The sequence below is a fragment of the Oryzias latipes genome, chromosome 20, assembly GCF_053564925.1.
Source record: "Oryzias latipes strain Hd-rR chromosome 20, Olatipes_Hd-rR_3.1".
NCBI classification, from domain to species: Eukaryota; Metazoa; Chordata; class Actinopteri; order Beloniformes; family Adrianichthyidae; genus Oryzias; species Oryzias latipes.
In genome coordinates this window covers 21,001,132-21,017,931 of record NC_136256.1, presented here as the reverse complement: position 1 = coordinate 21,017,931, position 16,800 = coordinate 21,001,132, and the positions used below count along the sequence as shown (strand labels likewise).

The 16,800-nt window shown below is 39.1% G+C and overlaps 1 protein-coding gene across 1 annotated transcript in view; it reads left to right on the top strand.

The window, feature by feature from the left end:
• Positions 1-16,800, top strand: part of c20h8orf34 (chromosome 20 C8orf34 homolog) — a 72,341-nt gene that overhangs the window by 30,208 nt on the left and 25,333 nt on the right. Inside the window, exons 8-10 of the mRNA XM_023949896.2 lie at positions 9,715-9,850; positions 15,848-15,933; positions 16,048-16,121. Coding sequence (XP_023805664.1) covers positions 9,715-9,850; positions 15,848-15,933; positions 16,048-16,121 — 296 coding nt within the window. The remainder of the gene's footprint in view (positions 1-9,714; positions 9,851-15,847; positions 15,934-16,047; positions 16,122-16,800) is intronic.

Genomic DNA, 16,800 nt, shown 5'->3' with positions numbered 1-16,800 from the left:
AAGGTCTGGTCATGCTGTTCGTTGGAGACGCAGCTTCTCTGACTGACTCACCGGGTGTTGGAGTTGCTGCTGCAAACCTGTGGCTGCTCAGAGAATTTGAAGACCTTCAATAGATCTTCGTTTCTTTTTAGAAATAAGTATAAGGACAAAAATAAGATAAGGCAAATGTGATTTTTTATAGAGATAGTAGGCACATTTCAAGCTTAAAAGAGATATTCATCTTTTTTTCTTCTTCTGGTGTGCACATAAAGATTAAAAACTGAGAAGATGCTTAAGGGCACTAGTGAAGCTGGAGGGACCTCAACAATTTGCTTTTTAATGCAGACATTAAGGGTGATGCCATAGAAACAGCTTCTAGTGTAAAGCTTCCATTTTAAACCTTTGCTTAGGGTGCCCTCAAGTGGCTAAATTGTTGCAATACATCCCTCTGAGTGAAAAGCCAGTGCGTTGCTTGGTTCATTTGACATTTTCCAGGACAGAGGCTCGTTAGGGTGATTGCTCCAACAGTAAGGCAAACCTGTTGGAAGTTGCAATTATTGGAGCCAGGAGGTAAAATCAAAGGCGAAAATGACACTTTGCCACAGGAAACTCAAGACAAAAATTTGAGACTGAAATTTCTGAGAAACTTGTTCTTTCAGTTTGGAATGAGACCAAATTTAGCTTTCTTTTAATTTTTCTTTGTGAGTTACATACATAAGGAGCTCATAAGAAGATAATTACATTCAGGGGATTATCACTTTTTCCCAGTTTATTACAATTTTTGATCCAAGAAACATATTTTTTGGTAAATCCGTGTTCAGAGTTATTGTTTGCGTCATAGCTTTTTCACTTCCACTCTTTTTAAATGTCAGCAAGAAGGAAGTCAGATTATGCTAAACCTTTTAATCCTTTTATTCTCCTTTAAAATTTGCTTTAAAGTAGACCCCATTGAGTCGGCACATTTTTCACTTTTTTCAAACGTGAAACCTCTCGTCTTGAAACAGAATCAGGGAAGGTTTGACGGGAACAAGATGAGGTAGAGATAAAGCTGCGTCTGATCTGTGATACGCCAAGCAGAGACTGCCGGATACGTTACAGCTCCTGTGTGTGGCTCTTTTCTTTCGAGGTGTCATATCAACCTTGATCAAACGCTGCCTGCACCACCATGCAGGACCCATGTTTTTGAGCTCAGAAAGGGAAAGTGATTTTTTTTCCCTCTTTTTGGTCGTGCCTGGAACTGTTAAATCTTAGTATCCTGTCTTAGTCAGTGTGAGATTAACCATAACAGTTTTTCAGGCTTTTGATAAACACTTTATTCTCGGTATGAAACTGTTTGGTAATTATTTCTTATACCACTAGTTTTATAAATCACATACTTTCATTCAGTAGCAAAGTATAACGACTATAAACATGTATGCAAAGAACTCAGTAAATATCATTTGAATAGTTCTAAAATAACGTTGTTTACCTGAACATTCCTGCATTTGAGATTGTCAGTTTCAGCAGATAAGGACTATTGTTTTGCTCTTTTTTCCCCAAATAACCAACAGTCACGACAGAAACACAATAGGCCAAAAAACACAGCAGCAGGATAGTGGTGCACAGAGAGAGAGGAAGCTTGTTTTAGCAGCGACTGTCCGCATCAAAACTTTTACAAAAATATGTCAGTTTCCAAACATCAAACTCAGATCGGATTGGAGGGTCTTTCCAGCCACTTTGTAGCTTTGGCCTGTGGAAGCCTGGAAATGTTTCCATGGTTCAAATGCATTGCTGATGCATTAGGGCAGCAACACTGTAATCAAATAACCGTAGCCAACCAGGTTTCTATGCTTATATCATAACATTACACAGTTATGTGTTATGCACCACTTGGCCTGATACCAACCGTCATCCTGCGTGTGCACCTCAGATGAACTGACATAGATACACTGATGCTGTATTGTGGCAGCTGCAGCCAGACAGAGGGAGAAGATTGTAGACGGGTGCACAAGCATGTCATCTGTAGATAGAGCAGGTATCCTGCAGATATAAGACCTGTCTGAAAGGATGCTTTATGTTATTACGGATTGTTTAGCATAAGACCTCATGCCTCCTGTCTGCTTCCAAATCAAGATCCAGGAAACCAGATGAAGGACAACGTCTCGTGTGAGTTCTGAACTTAAGTAAGCAGACATGCACAGAAGTGCTTAAAGAGCCACTCTGATGACAGTTGGGTTTCTGGTGTTTTTGTGGCACTTTTCTGATGATGGAGGACGTATGTAAAGATTATTGGCGATACAGGCTCCGCTTCATTCTGATGCATCCACTTGTAGACGAACAGATCCATTGAGTTCCTCGTCTGAGCTGCCATTTGGATCAAAACTGTACGTCTGGATAGCTCCAATGCTGCTTCATGTTGCACCGGTAATGTTAAGTTGGGGTTGTGAGGGACTGTAAGCTGGCAGGAGAGAGTGTAAACAGAAAACTCTCAGCAAAAAGGGAGGGATATCTTCAGCGGTCCTGCCAACAACTCAGAGGCAAATTTCTGATGTACACTGTCATAAGAGGTAGCCTAAAAATAGAAAGAAAAATACTAATCTTAAATAAAAAATCAGTCGAAAGTTGTAAAATTATCTGTCCATGCAGCAAGTAATTTTTGCTTAACAAGAAATGTTATAAGAAATCAAAATCTAGAAACAAAGAGTTCCACACAAACATTCCAAAAGGAAAAAATAAGCAGAAAAATCTAGAATTACTTAAAACTGAATGTTATGCAGCCCAAAACAAGTACTTTTTAACTAGTTCCAAGCATTTACTTCATATTTTTTGAATTTATATCAACCTAATTATAGTTCGTTTTGATGACAGCGTCAAAAAACTAGTTTAATAAGTGGAAATGTGAACAACATGAGAATCTGATCTTAGGATAAGTTTGCCCATCTTAATAAATCTTCATAAAATCTAAAACTAGAACTTATTCTTAGAACACAAATCTAATTTTTTTGTTTCCAGAATTATAAATCTCAATCTAAATGATCAACATTTATTGAAATTTAAAATAACATCATTAAGATGGAACCAACAAAATGAGGGTTTTTTTTAGACACAAATCAATTTAGGGATTTTAACTGATTTTAATAATAGTTTTGCTATTTCTAGATCCCATAGCTCTTAATGAGGCAAAACAATTTCAAATGTGCCGATTTTGATTAAAGCTTGGGAAGGTGTAGAGCAAAGAGAAGTTAAAACAACTCCAAACCTGGTCAAATATCTTGAATGTGAAAAAAACAGGTTTTAAATCTTAGATGGTCTCAAACAGTTTGCAGGCTACTGCTACTCTGCAGAAATTCTGTCCTAGATAACAACTCAGGTTTTTTCATGTTTTTGCAAAAGAATGGCATAATCGTAATTAAAAGACCACTGGGAAGACTTTAAACTAGATCAAAAGATAATCAAAGACTTTAAACAAAAGTGGGTTTGTGTGTGAGAGAATGCAAGTGTAAGCTGATTGTTGCTCTGTGTTTGCCAATAAAAAGCAGGCAAAACAAATTTTCACACAATCATGTTGTGTTGTTTATTTGACAGAATTCCCTCCATAGCCACCTTGTTTAATCAGTTCATAGTTTTTTATTTGAAACTTATGGTGGTAGCCAAATTGATGAAAAGGTTCATTTGGATTCTTAAGAATTAATCAGGAGATAAACTTTTTCCAGAAATATCCTCAATGCTTGGAATAATGACTGGCGGTGCCTCGATGTCACCTACAAAGCCAGTTAAAGGGAGGTTCACAGTAAAATCTGCGATAAGACTTTCTTTCCACAGACCTCAGAGCTGTTATGTTGCCACGCTCATGTGTGTCTCCATCTGATTCGGATCAGGGTTTTACTGCTGCGCTCATGGCCGTGACAGCGTGGAACCCGGCAGCCACATTTTTACTTCTAAGAGGGGCGGGGCTTCAGGCTGAGGGTGTCATCAAATGCGATGCATTATTATGATTTGTAAGCTGGAATACCCTTTTTATTATCACGGCAAACAAAATTGTCTCTGGTGCGAATCCCATCAAAGGTGGTGACAACAAACCGCACAGTGGAGCCGTTTGTGTTGGAGGCTTAATGAAACACAAATGCTGCTTGTACTGTGTGTGAGGGCAGCAGAAGTGTGGGGTCTGCGAGTGTCGCTGCATGTGCACGTCTGACGTCTAACTGTGCTGCAAACACATGTGTGGCTCTCTGGGCTGCACACCGTAAGCAGCAAAGCATCTGTCACGTACAGAACATTAATTACAGCCCAGTGTTTTGTGGTTTCACGTTGCCAGAGATCATGAAAGAATGGAAAGTTCAATTATTTCTCTCAGATGAGACTCAATAAATTCCAGCACTCGCTGAAGCGCCATGGCTTGTAGAGATGCTGGAGTGTGTAGGTGCATGTGTCCCCCTCTGAGTGTGTGTGGCGAGGCCTCGGATGAATCCACCTCGTATATCTGTCGTCGCTGCTTCTGCAAAGGTGTACATTAAGTCATTTGTAAAGCTTGTGTGCTAATTATGACTCCAGCTCTGTCTTTAGCTTCTCGCAGAGCAGCAAAGAGCCAGTCAGTCCGTCGCTGTTTAAACAACATTAAATTACATGGAAACTTGGAGAGAAAAGCACACAAAGGCTTTATCTGTGCACACTGCTCCACTCCTCTCTGGCTTTACTTGCGATTGAGTGATTGCGGGACGGAATTCCTCATCGCTCAAACCTTTTTTGTTGAGATTACATTGCTTGAATAGTTTCCATTCTACCCCACCCCACTCCACACACCTATGTATTCCCCCTCCAATGCAGGCACGTTTTATTAATCCTGCATCGCCCGTAGTTAGACGGGAGCCCGCATGGCCTCCACCGTGCATGGGGAGTGAAAATCTGACGGCCTGTGGACAGACGTCTGTTGTGTCTAGACTGGGGCCTAGGAGGCTGTCATGCACTCAGGGTAAACTGGCTTTCTGGGCAACACATTGTACACTAATCGCTGCTGATTAGTGTGGGAAGCACGCTGAGCTCTTTTTTTGAGTGTGCACACGTGATTGGCTAAATAGATGCAGGAAAAGACACCTACACAGAACCAGTGAATTTAATATTGACATAATCTTTGATTTAACTTGGGAATTTACACATGAAAAGATGTCAATGTGTTGCATTTAGTCAAGTTTATTTAATAAATTAGGTGGGTCAACATTACTTTAAGACACCTTACCAGTACAACAAGTAACCAAGGAAACTTTTAAACATTTCACTTTGAAATGTAATCACTTTTACTTTGCTTTTTGCCCCCCAAAAAAAACTATCGTTGTGTTTGCATAGAAAAATTCTGTGCTCACATTAACGTTGCTTGTTTAGGCGCTGATGTATTTGTTAGTTTTACCATCAACCAATAATTACACCAAAAGATGGGCTTGCACTTGCTTAAATCACAGGGATGCTAACTTTTTGTAGAAAACCAGTCTGTCTTGAAGAACTTCAAAATCTTGATGGTCAGTCTTGCACAGCAAATACTGAATCTTAGAAAGTAACTCTCATTTCAAGAAAAATAAATAAATTATTTTCTATCTTGTAAGAAAAGTAATCTTGTCAAGAAAGTTTTCCAAACGCAAAATAATCCTAGTCTAGGAAAACATGACTGAGTGATTTTTTTTTAAAATAAGAATTCTTGGTAAGACCATTTTTCTTAGCCTCGGCGGGTTTTATCTGTTTATTTAAAGAAAATCTGCCAATAGGATCTCAATAGGGAAGAGTGGTTGATGTCTGATCGGAATGATTGCCGGTTCAATTCCCACCTTGCCCACCCATGTGTCGAAGTGTTCTTGGGCAAGACACTGAACCCCTACTTTGCCTCTGGTGGTAATGAGTTGGCGCCAGTATTCTTTGTTTGTGAATGGGTGAATGGAACTGTGACTGTAAAGGATTTTGGGCCGTCAAGGAAGATAGAAAAGCGCATCATAGGTATTCGCCATTTACCTGTGGTTGTCATGGCAATGGCGAATCGTACTCAGGAGCCTCAAGCATTCATATCAACATGTTATTCCACCAAACTAAATTGTTGTGCTGGCCACAACACTTTCCACCAGCTCATGATTAAGAAATCTTCTTACAGTTTCAAGACATGCAGAGGTTTTTCTGAGAGTGTCCCCTGAACTGGCTTAAAAGAAATGTTCACATTGGTGTTTTTGAAGTTCTGAAAGAAGCTGATCAATGTTTTAAGTTTGGGCCTGCAACCATAAGTGTCTTGGATTTTAATTAAAAACACAAATGATGTGCAGATGAGGACTCTTATAAGCTTGTAAAGAAATTCACTGAGCAGCGACCTAGATATTTGTCTCGCAGCTTAATTTAAAAGCAATACAGACAAATAAAATCAAAGAATCCAGACGTCTGGATTGAGTAACTGTAAAAACCGAAGTAGGCAAATCCATTCATCCAGTATGTAGATGGCTTGTTGCTCTTCCAGATCTGTAAAATTTGGTTTCAAAAACATGTTTTCTTGACTGACAGGAAAAATACTCAACTCTACAACAGCCAGTGTGGGCTACTTTAGGACTTTTAAAGCTTCTCTGTCCCAACTATTTTCCCTTTTTCAAAAAAAGTCCCAAAAAAATGTCAAGTGACTTTATTTATCTATTTTCTATGCTGTTGTCAATGGATAGATCCAGACACAATTGAGATGTAATCTTTCAGTTAAGTGGTATGTCTTTTATATCCACAAACACACGTAAACTTTAAAGAAACCACTTTCCTTGTCATCAGCAACTTCATCTTTTATTGACTTTTTTGTCTTTTATGTCTGAAGGTAGCCTGAACAATCAAATTACAGAGTAGCTTTTGCTAATTCTAATAATCTTCTGTCAAAACAGCATGTTGGGAGCGCACAAGTATGTGTTTCGACTTCTGTTGCATTTTTTTTGGAGCATGTTTAAATTTCTGTGTGTGTGGGATGCCTCCAGACAAAAGCCCATGTTTACTTCAATGACCTTAGAGCACCTCAGATAAGTTTTATCTTCTCTATCACCACAGTCCTTTTCTGCTTTTTTGTGTCATATTGTCTGTACCAGAAGGAATTGACTGAAAAGACAAAGCAGGAGTTGAAGTGACAAGCAGCTGTGCACACTGAGGTCATGTTGTGTTCAGGGTGAGGGTAGGTTACTACAAGTCTTCTGCTGTTTCATGAAAGCTGCACTTTCTCAAGTGAATGTTTTTAAATGTCAAGTAATGATTTGCATTGAAGGCCGCGACCCAAAGAAAATCTAGTGTGTCGCTGTAGTGCAAAGGCTAATGGCTCACAGAGAAAGAAGTGAGAAAAGATGACAAGAAGGAGGGAAAGCATCAAACTGAGCAGTTCCCACGACCAGAAAATTGACCAAATCGCTGGTGGCTTTTTCTGTCCCCACCCCTCTCATGCATTCCATGATGAATGGGACATTTAATATATCCCTGCTTTAGGGTATGGCAGGAATGCAGATTATCTGTCCCGCTGGAAACACTAAAACAACACGTTTGTGTCCGTAGGAGTGACATGACTAGTTTCACAGATCAAAGAAGCTGCAAATTATCTGATCTGGATCGAGATGATTTGGGGGTTGTAAAGCGGTTAGTTGGATAGCAGGATAGTTAGCAATTGCTATTTTATTTGTCCTAAAAAGCAGGCCTACTTGTGAAATTGGGTATTTTAAAATAAAAAGGATTTTACGCTCTAAGCTACAGAAATGCTCAGCCTCTAAAGCAATAGCAGCATTATGAAAAAATGGTTAAACAAATAAATCTTTGCATTTTTGATCCACAACTTCAAATAAATATTAAAAAAATTAGACTCCAGCCTCAGATGAAAACTAAATTCTAGTGCACAAAATAAAAAAAAAACAATGTTTTAGCATGGGCTGCAAAGTGAAATGGAAAAGTTATTTTTACTGCATGTTGGAAATTAAAGTGAGACAATGTTGCTGCAAAAACTTTTACACAAACAAGAAACAACTGTTTCAAATTATAAATAGTTTTACTTTTTAACCTAATTGTTAACTTTTGTCTGTTTTCCGGCTCTGCGCAAAGTTTTAAATAATTTAAGAGGTTGTTTTAATTTATTCTTTCTAATAAACAGACAAACAACCAGCAAGAGGGCGAATGTGTGTGATTGCTGCCAGAAGATCAAACTAATAGAAGCAAACTAAAACCTTCTAGCTGATGTGATTATGTTCCTTCGGGCAACACAAAAAGGAGCTTCATGGTGGCAGCAAAGGCTTTGTCTTCACTGATTTCACTGCATTTCAGGATTTCCTATAAAGCAAAAATGAACAAATCATTAATTCTTTTTTTTCCTTTATCTGATTTTCAGTTTCTAAAAGAAGTCATAGTTGCTTCATGTTGCAGATCATGAGTTGCTTTGCTCAGAAGTCTCAACACCTTTCTCTTCCTGACATCTGCTGGAGGCTGAAGATAGATGAGAGTATTTTGGCTGATGGCCACACTGATGGATTGAGGGAGCTAGTTCTCAGGACCTACTGTCATCCAATCTAATCCAGGTGATTAGTCATGTAGTCTCCCTTTGCAAGGTGTGCGGCCCAGTCCTTTCTTCTCCAAACCAGGGGTGATGCAACATGACCCCAAAGGAAAATGTATCAGTGTTGGTTTCAGATAACTAGGTAAACACAAAGTCAGGGGCTGCTCTGCATGTGCAAGAGAAACAGCAGCGGTAAGAAGCCAACATTTCCTGAAACTCCCCTCACTGGGAAAGCTTTGAAATTCTTCTGAAGTGAGAAGAACAGCGTTGAAAATGTTGATTCAAGATTGAAAGAAAAAAAAAAACAAAGCTTGACCAGTGCATGCATCCTAGCAACGGGCCAGAACACCCACTCACTATTTATTCTCACGGCAAGAACTGTGACACGGAAAAGTACTCCAGCATGTTATCTCACGGGGGATGATCCTAAAACCAAACCCGCTTAGCGGTTTCCGAACCTCGCCTTTAATTTTCATTAACAAACATTTGCCCGTGCTGTACAGAGGATTGGTTTCATGTTATTCTGTTCCCTCCTGGTTCATAAGTGTTATTTCTGCAGTGATTTGGACTTTCTTTCCTCATTATTCCTGAACGTTGTCTCTGACAGAAGCGTTTAAGCTTGTTGTGGACGTTGTCTTGATGTTGAAAACTCACTGTCATGATGATCTTATTCAGCCTCGAATCTCATCCAAATGTCAGATTTTTAGTTGCTCCGTGTAGACAGCCTGTCCACATACGGAACAGCTGTGCGTTGAGGAAAAGCAGAACTGCTCGGACAGGGTGTGGAGATGGAAAAAATGAAATGTGTTTTATGTGATCTCGAAAAAAAAAAAGAGAATACTTTCTGTTTAAACATGCAGAAAAGAAGGGGAAAATAAACAGTTTTGTAGCCCCTGTTTGTTGTTAGGGACACCGTGAGAGATCAGATAAAGTTTACCAGACCTCTGTCATAACACCTTCCTGCCTCTGTGCTGCCATTACCTCTACATCATCCTGCACAGCAAAGAGTTTGGAGAACTTAGGAACTTCAGAATCTCTTACTTTATGTTCATTTGTGTGAGAGAACAATTTTGCCTTCTCTGATGCTCCATTCTACTTGTGTCATTATTGTCATTTAAAAAGACACAGGACAAACCAAAGTATGCTTACTTTACTTTCTCCCTTTTTCTCTCTCTCCATCTTTCTTGTCTTGCTTATTTGTTTTCTGTGTTCACTGCCCTCTCTGCCATCAGAGGACCTGGATGACCTGAGGATGGAAGGCGTGATGGGGCTGGTTCCATCCGGCAGCAAGTTCAGCCAAGGACGCAGCTCCTATCAGTCTGAACCACAGGCCAAAGTTACACTCAACATCTGTTCTAGATGTGCCAGGTAAATGTTCCAAACTTCTGTCTGGTCATTTTTTTAGTACGATTTTTTTTCAGTTTGATTTTAAACACGAATTAACATTATCAAAGGCCTCCTGCTTGCAACTGTAAATATTCTTAAAAGTGTTTCTCCTGTATATTTTCTCTTGTTTGAAAGGGTTACTTGTTGCAGCAGTGGTAGAACAAATTTAGTGTCTGTTAGGGGCGTAACGATGTATCAATGAATCGATTTCTATTCCTTCAAACCAACAAGATCGATCTTTCTGAGGCAAGTTGTTAACTGAATTGAAACAATCTAAACCATTATAAAATCATTTCAAAATGAAATAAATCCATTATATAAATATTGGAAAAATTCCATTTGGATTGAGGCACAATAAATTTATTTTACTATTTCGTGAAAAACAACCAAGTGCATCACAGCGGACAACACACATGTGATGGCAGCAAAAAATGATCGATCAATCATTCCAGTCCAATGTGTGGAAACACTTCAAATTTTGCAAAGACGTGATCATACAGTGTGATAGAATTTTAGGAAAACTAAAAATGAATGGATTCACCATTAATTCTTGTTTACTTGCTTGTACACATGTTTAATTTACACTTGATTATCTTGCAAGAAATACAGGGAAATCTGAAAAGCTCACCTGCACTGTTCAGTAGCAGGTATTCATCTCTGAGTCACACTGGTTGAAATCTTGGCAAAAGACAAGCTTTAGGTCAGTGAATCGAATCGTTCAAAATGAACAAATATCAACCATAAATTATGATATGACTCAAATCGTTATTAAAATGAATCGTTACACCTCTGTGAGTGTCCATTTAAGCCACACCAGACAGGAAAATCGTCTTTAAATAGACAGTGGTCAATGGACTTCATTAGAGAGAGTCTCACAGGCTCTCCCAACAGGAGCATGTTTGAATCCTCTGTACTGCTGACACACACCTGGGGATTCTTGCTGACTCGGCAGAACTACTCCGCATTTGCCACCTGCTGTGAGAGCAGCTTGGATGTCTGAGCCCCAAGGGCACATTCACTAAAAGGTTGTTTGAACTAAACCAGAGTTAATTTTCTCCAGTTATCCCCTCCATTTGGGGAGGTGTGAACGTTCACTTGAACTCTGGGGAAGACCAAAGCATCCCTTCAAAGCTTAACCCTAGAGCAGCTAAACCCTAGAGCAGGTTAATGCAAATGTAAATTCAAACAATCCAAATTGAGTCATGATGTTACTGTGCATTTTAGAAAGAAGAATGAACAATGCACATACCACAAAGAGAGGAAAAAAGCAAATATCTAAAATGTATCCTTTGTGAACATTAAGTAGCCAGTCTTGTAGTTTGCCTTTACATGGGAAAACAACTAACATTATATACTATCTGAGCATTCATCCTTGAGGGTTTTTCCCACAAGCACACAACTGTGTGACATTTCTTCAGCTGCTGTTTTCCATGACAATATCCAACAGCTATAGTGCCTGTTTTCATGGCCTTACAGCCCAAAACCAAACGCACGGGTCAAATGTTGGATCAAATTAGCCGTACTGAACTATAGACAGATTTTATTTATTGATTTTAACATTTACTAAGCATTGGAAGGATTAGTCCCTTGAGATGCCACATCTAGTTTTTTTAGGGGTTTGGCATTTTAGATTAATAACAAAACATTAAAAAGAGATGACAAAGTACAGTTAAGAACAAACAAATAAAGAAAAACAGACAAAATACAAACTACTAAACAATTTAGGTATTTAACCAACACAAACTCACAAAGCACACACATGCATGCACCTACACATAACAGCTCTCAAGTTTACCGCTCATCCCAATGCAGAACACATTCAATCAAAACATAGAACATAATTGATGTAAGGGTTAATGGCTGACAAAGTATGCATTATCAATTTTTAACGCACGCCGTGAAAGCCTGAACCGTCCGACGCAAACCCGTTTTTAGTCCTTAATTCTTGTTTTTTTCAATTTGGACAGCTTTTCTCACAAAAAGCGAACTATTTGTTACGTGTGGCGCCACACCACCGCTGCAGTCAAGAGTCGGCGATACAAAGCGATTTATATGTGCTGATCTTTCCGATGGGTTGAGAAAAGCATCGGTTCAGAGAGAAAGTTCACCTCTTACCGTTTGTTATTGTCCAAAGGATGAAGCAAAAGGTTGTTTTAAAGAAGCCGGCGCAGTGATACAAAACATTTAAGCTAGGTGACCGGAACCTCTTTTTTCACCGTGCGGTTTGCCTGTGGTATATCACTTTTTAATGCACACCCAGCAGCCAATCAGAATCAAGTATTCACCCTGACCATGGTATAAATTTAGATATCTTTAGAAGGAAAAGAAACATACTGCACAGGTATTCTGATGTTACCCATGGAATTCCGGATGGTGTGTAGATGAAACCAGAAATGGGAAGGACACATCGACCTGAGACTATTTCATCCCAATCATTCGAGTTCTCAAAATGACAGCGGGGCAGGTTAACATTTTTTTGACAACACAGCCAATCTAATCACACATAGGAGCTAAACAAATGTCACCAAAAAGGTTTTAAAAACTATTTTGGCAAAAGGCTGCACAATTATTTTTAGTGTAAAATATGATTTTTTAACATCAGATTTAATTAGGAAATTGCTCCTTTCTGACGTTAACATCTAGTGGTCTTTTGAGGAACTGCAGCATTTTGTTTTTCCTGGTTTGCATCAATTGGAAAACAGACGGTGGGGTCAGGTCTGAACCCGCATTAGACAGAGATAATGGCTCAAAGTGTAAAATTCCAAATGACTTGAAGTTTAATGTTCCCCATTCAAAATGAGTGAATGCATGCACCATCATGCATCACCAGCTATACTGAAGCAGCAGAGGTACTACAGCTATCTATTGACTGGTCAATTTCACTCAAACAAATCATTATGATCTCATAACTTGTCAGTAATATGTCTTCAGATCTGCTTTGAAAGGCAGTGGGAAAAATAAGGAGCACCAAAGCTGCAGTCGCTTTTAGTGGGTAAATGGCTTCAAAATAGGTATTTCACTCAGAGGACCACAGTTTAATTTGTCTGTGATTCCCAACCTCATTTTCTCTTCTCAGTTTCTGTGTGGGTCGCTTTAGGCACTGAAATCAGTTGGTGAGTTCTAGACAAAGCCACAGTGTAAGTTAAAGCAGACCTGTCTTCAACATTAAACATAAAATGAAGGGAGTCTGGGAATTTCTGAGGACAAACTCCTTATGTGGTTTTCTTCCAAATTTAGCATTTGAGGGACCGGTAACGTTTTCAACAACTTCTAAAGATTTGGATCTACATATGTTCTTTAAAGTTCTCAGTTAAATAAGCAAGTAACAACCTATATTTTAAAGAATGTTCTTTTTTTATTTTTACCAGCCTCTATTCACCTGTATGTGTGATCCTAGGAAGCAGAAAAATGTGTTTATCTTCATCTCCATTGTCACTATTTTCCTCTGTATCACAGTTGTTTTCTCATGACACGCTTCTTGCTTCTCTCTGTGATCAGCCCAGTGCTGGATTTCTGGGTTTTGGGTGTGATACCAAAGGCAGGTTTAGGCGAAATCCAACATTGATGCCAGTCAGAGATAGACGGGTATCTTCCTAGAGATATAGCAGGCTCACATCTTTCTATACAGCCTGCACGCTTCAGATTTGTTTCCTACATTTCTTTCATTCATGCAGCTTATCAGTATCAATCCTCACAGAGGTTGCGGGATGTCGTCAAATGTTATGTAGGAGAATGACATGACTGCAGTGTTGTTGTTTTGATGTTTTTGCATCAAACTGGCAATATTTTCTACACGTGAACAGCAATGGTAAAGGAAAGAGTTGCAGCGTTCAGACAAGCATGCAGAGTTCTGGGAAAACACAGAAGTATTTTTGGGCATTTACCCATATCCCCCCCAAAAATACATGTTAAAAATGACTGTAGATAGCCAGTCTTACAATTTTCAGCTCAGAAAAAAACCAACTCTTGTCAAATTAGGAAATTAGGTTGAGTTTTCAACTCGAAGTAAGCCATAGTTGGGTCAGTGCCAACGTGAAAAAAAAAAAACCTGCCCGCATCTTCTTTGCTTTTAACATTGGCTTAGCCGGATGTTTTCATACACCGACACACTGTCATCCTCCAATCAGGGACATTAAAGTTCAGTTTTTTATTTTATCTTTTTCCACAGATGAACTCACACAGGTCAGTGTTTCTGTGTTAAAGCACATGTACAATACTCTCACTCCACTCAGCTGCAAATGAGCCGGTTGCACTTGGTGCTGCCAACCAGAGAAGGTGTCACTTGATTTCACACCAACAGCGTGAAGGTGACAAGTCTCTTACTCCACATTAGCTTCCAGGGTGAGGTTTAACCACCCGTGTTCTGGCAAAATAGATTTACCTTATGCAGCAACAACTATTTGAGTCCAATTTTAGTTTTTCATACATGCAGACATATTAAAATACTAAAGTCTTGTCCAAACATGGAATTGCTCACTTTGACGGATCCAGAACATCTCTGCTTTGATCATTTTAATCATTAAAAAGTGGGAACATTTACCGATATATTGGACTGCTGTGTTTTTAAAGTCCCACTCCAATCTTCTTTTGATTTGTTTTAAAAGTGTTCCCAGTGGTCTTTAAATTATGATTATGATTTTATTATGTTATGATAATTTTTTTATCATGATTTTAGACAAAATTTGAAAAACTCTGTATTGTTTTCTTGGGCATAGTTTCTTTGGCATCAGAATTTTGCCTCTGAGTTGTGGGCAGAGCTGTTGTTGCAGAGTAAGCCTTCTCTTATTTCCCATCATCCATTCATTTACATTGTCTCACTATCTTACAGCCCCCAACCTAACATTAACGGTGCAACTAAATTGGCGAGCAATATTGGGGCCATCCAGCCATGCAGTTTGGAGCTAGATCCAAGCTCGGATGAGGAAAACAAAGGCGTACATCAATCTATCTGTGATAGTGGATGCATTAGAATGGAGTGGAGCAGGAAGCTTGCGACCTGCCGATTGTAGTTTGTATATAACAACCACAAGCTTTTTCAAATTGCCTTTTTTGTCTGCTCCTAATTCACCACAATTTGAATAAAGACATACTCAGAAATCCAGTGTTAATCTTAATTTTCTTTATATATGTTCCCCATCGTAAGAAAGATGCTACAAAAATGCATGTAAAACATGAATTTCATTGGAGTGGGACTTTAACCTATTTGACAGCACTCCCTCTCTATAACTTTAATTAAAAAAGCTTTTTAGCTTTGATAGGTGAAAGAATGGATGTTATAGTTGGACAGCTTTTGTTCACTCTAAGAGGGCATTGCTGTGGTTATCTTGGACAAGTTCAAGACCATCAACAAAATATGTTACAATTAGAAGGATATGGAGAAAAAACTGTAATAAAATACACTCGGATGAATTATTGACTTTTCATTTATAGAGGAAATAATCCAAATAGATTGCAGCTCTGTAATGCAAAATTAGCTTTTAGGTTGTCATTGCAAGGATTCAAAGTTTCTGAATGATCTCCCTGAATATATTAAACAACAGCTGTGTTTCAGCTAGTTTGAAGAGGCTACATGTGAAGTCAAAAACTGCAGTTCCGTCTGTTTTTTCTTTCACCCAGTTTACTTTGTTGTCTCTGGGAAGCGTAAATCTTCAAGTACCTCTATGAGACAGCCAAATCTCTCAGACCTGCTTTTAGCTCACTCAAAACAGATATCCCTGTGGTGGGAAAGGGAAAAAAAGGGAGAAAAGAAAAGCTATAAGGGCTTGGAATGCATTGTGATAAAAAACAGCCTTAACGATTTAAGGGAAACAAAATCTACAAAATCATTGGAGGAAGCAGAGAAACAGCTTTTATCAACCAGGTTTTAGTCATGCAAAATGTCAGATTTGTTTCAAAGTTTTATCTAAAGTAACTGATTTCTCTTTTTCTCGTCACGTTTGACTTGTGCTGTTGTGTATATTTATTGTGTGTGGTTTCTAGGCTGCAGGGGGACACAGTATCAGACAGCCGATCCGAGGAGGAACTCAGGCCTCACATCTCCGAACAGGCTGTGCCTGACATCTCCTGTAAGTTTTCACAACACATTTCCAGCCTCAAAATATTTTTGTTTCGCCACATTCTCGTGCAATTTTGTTACACTGCGGTCTGCCCTCCTTGTTTGTGTGTGTTGTCTGGCGCAGCGCCGTTGCCCGGGGTGGACACAGCGGCGGTTCGACTGCAGGAATGCGAGGCCTTATCTCAAGTGTCAAGTTCTGTAAGTGTCCTCCCTATACATCCATCACTGAACAATTAAGATCACTTTACAGCCATCAATTCCTGGGTCGCTCTCTCCGAAGGAGCTGCCATTGTGTGGGAGCGAGCGAAAAAACACCTCCAGCCTCTTGTTAACAGAACAAGACCCGAGTAAAACCAATCCATCTTCTTTATTGTCATTGCAGCTCACACAACAATTAATGATAAATAAACTCCAGTTAGAAACCTGGGTCACTTTGCTTACGTCTTAGAGTACTTTGTGCGTATTGTAAAATAGAGAAAATAATAATATCTAATTACAAAAATAAGACTGTTTCAGGTTTTTTAAGCTTCAGGGCTACATTTTTGTGGGTTTTGGTACACAAAGTACTCCTCAATAGGGTAGTTACATTAGAAAACCTGCTTGCTTCAGGGAAGTAATCTAGTGGTCTAAGTTGGCACCACATAAGACTGGGATAAAGGCAGACACTCACATTACACACATTAATAAAACGTCATGCTAAGAAGCTGGTGCCTTTGTTTCAGCACAGAAAAAAACCCAATACCTTTGCTTTTCTTTATAATTGCTCATATTAAGTGTTACACACAGGTTTTTACTGCTTTTTTTCTTTTTTTAAGAGAGAGGTTTGGAGCCAAAGCATTGCAGCGTGTGTGGAACAGATGCAGAAAGGCTCCATGCT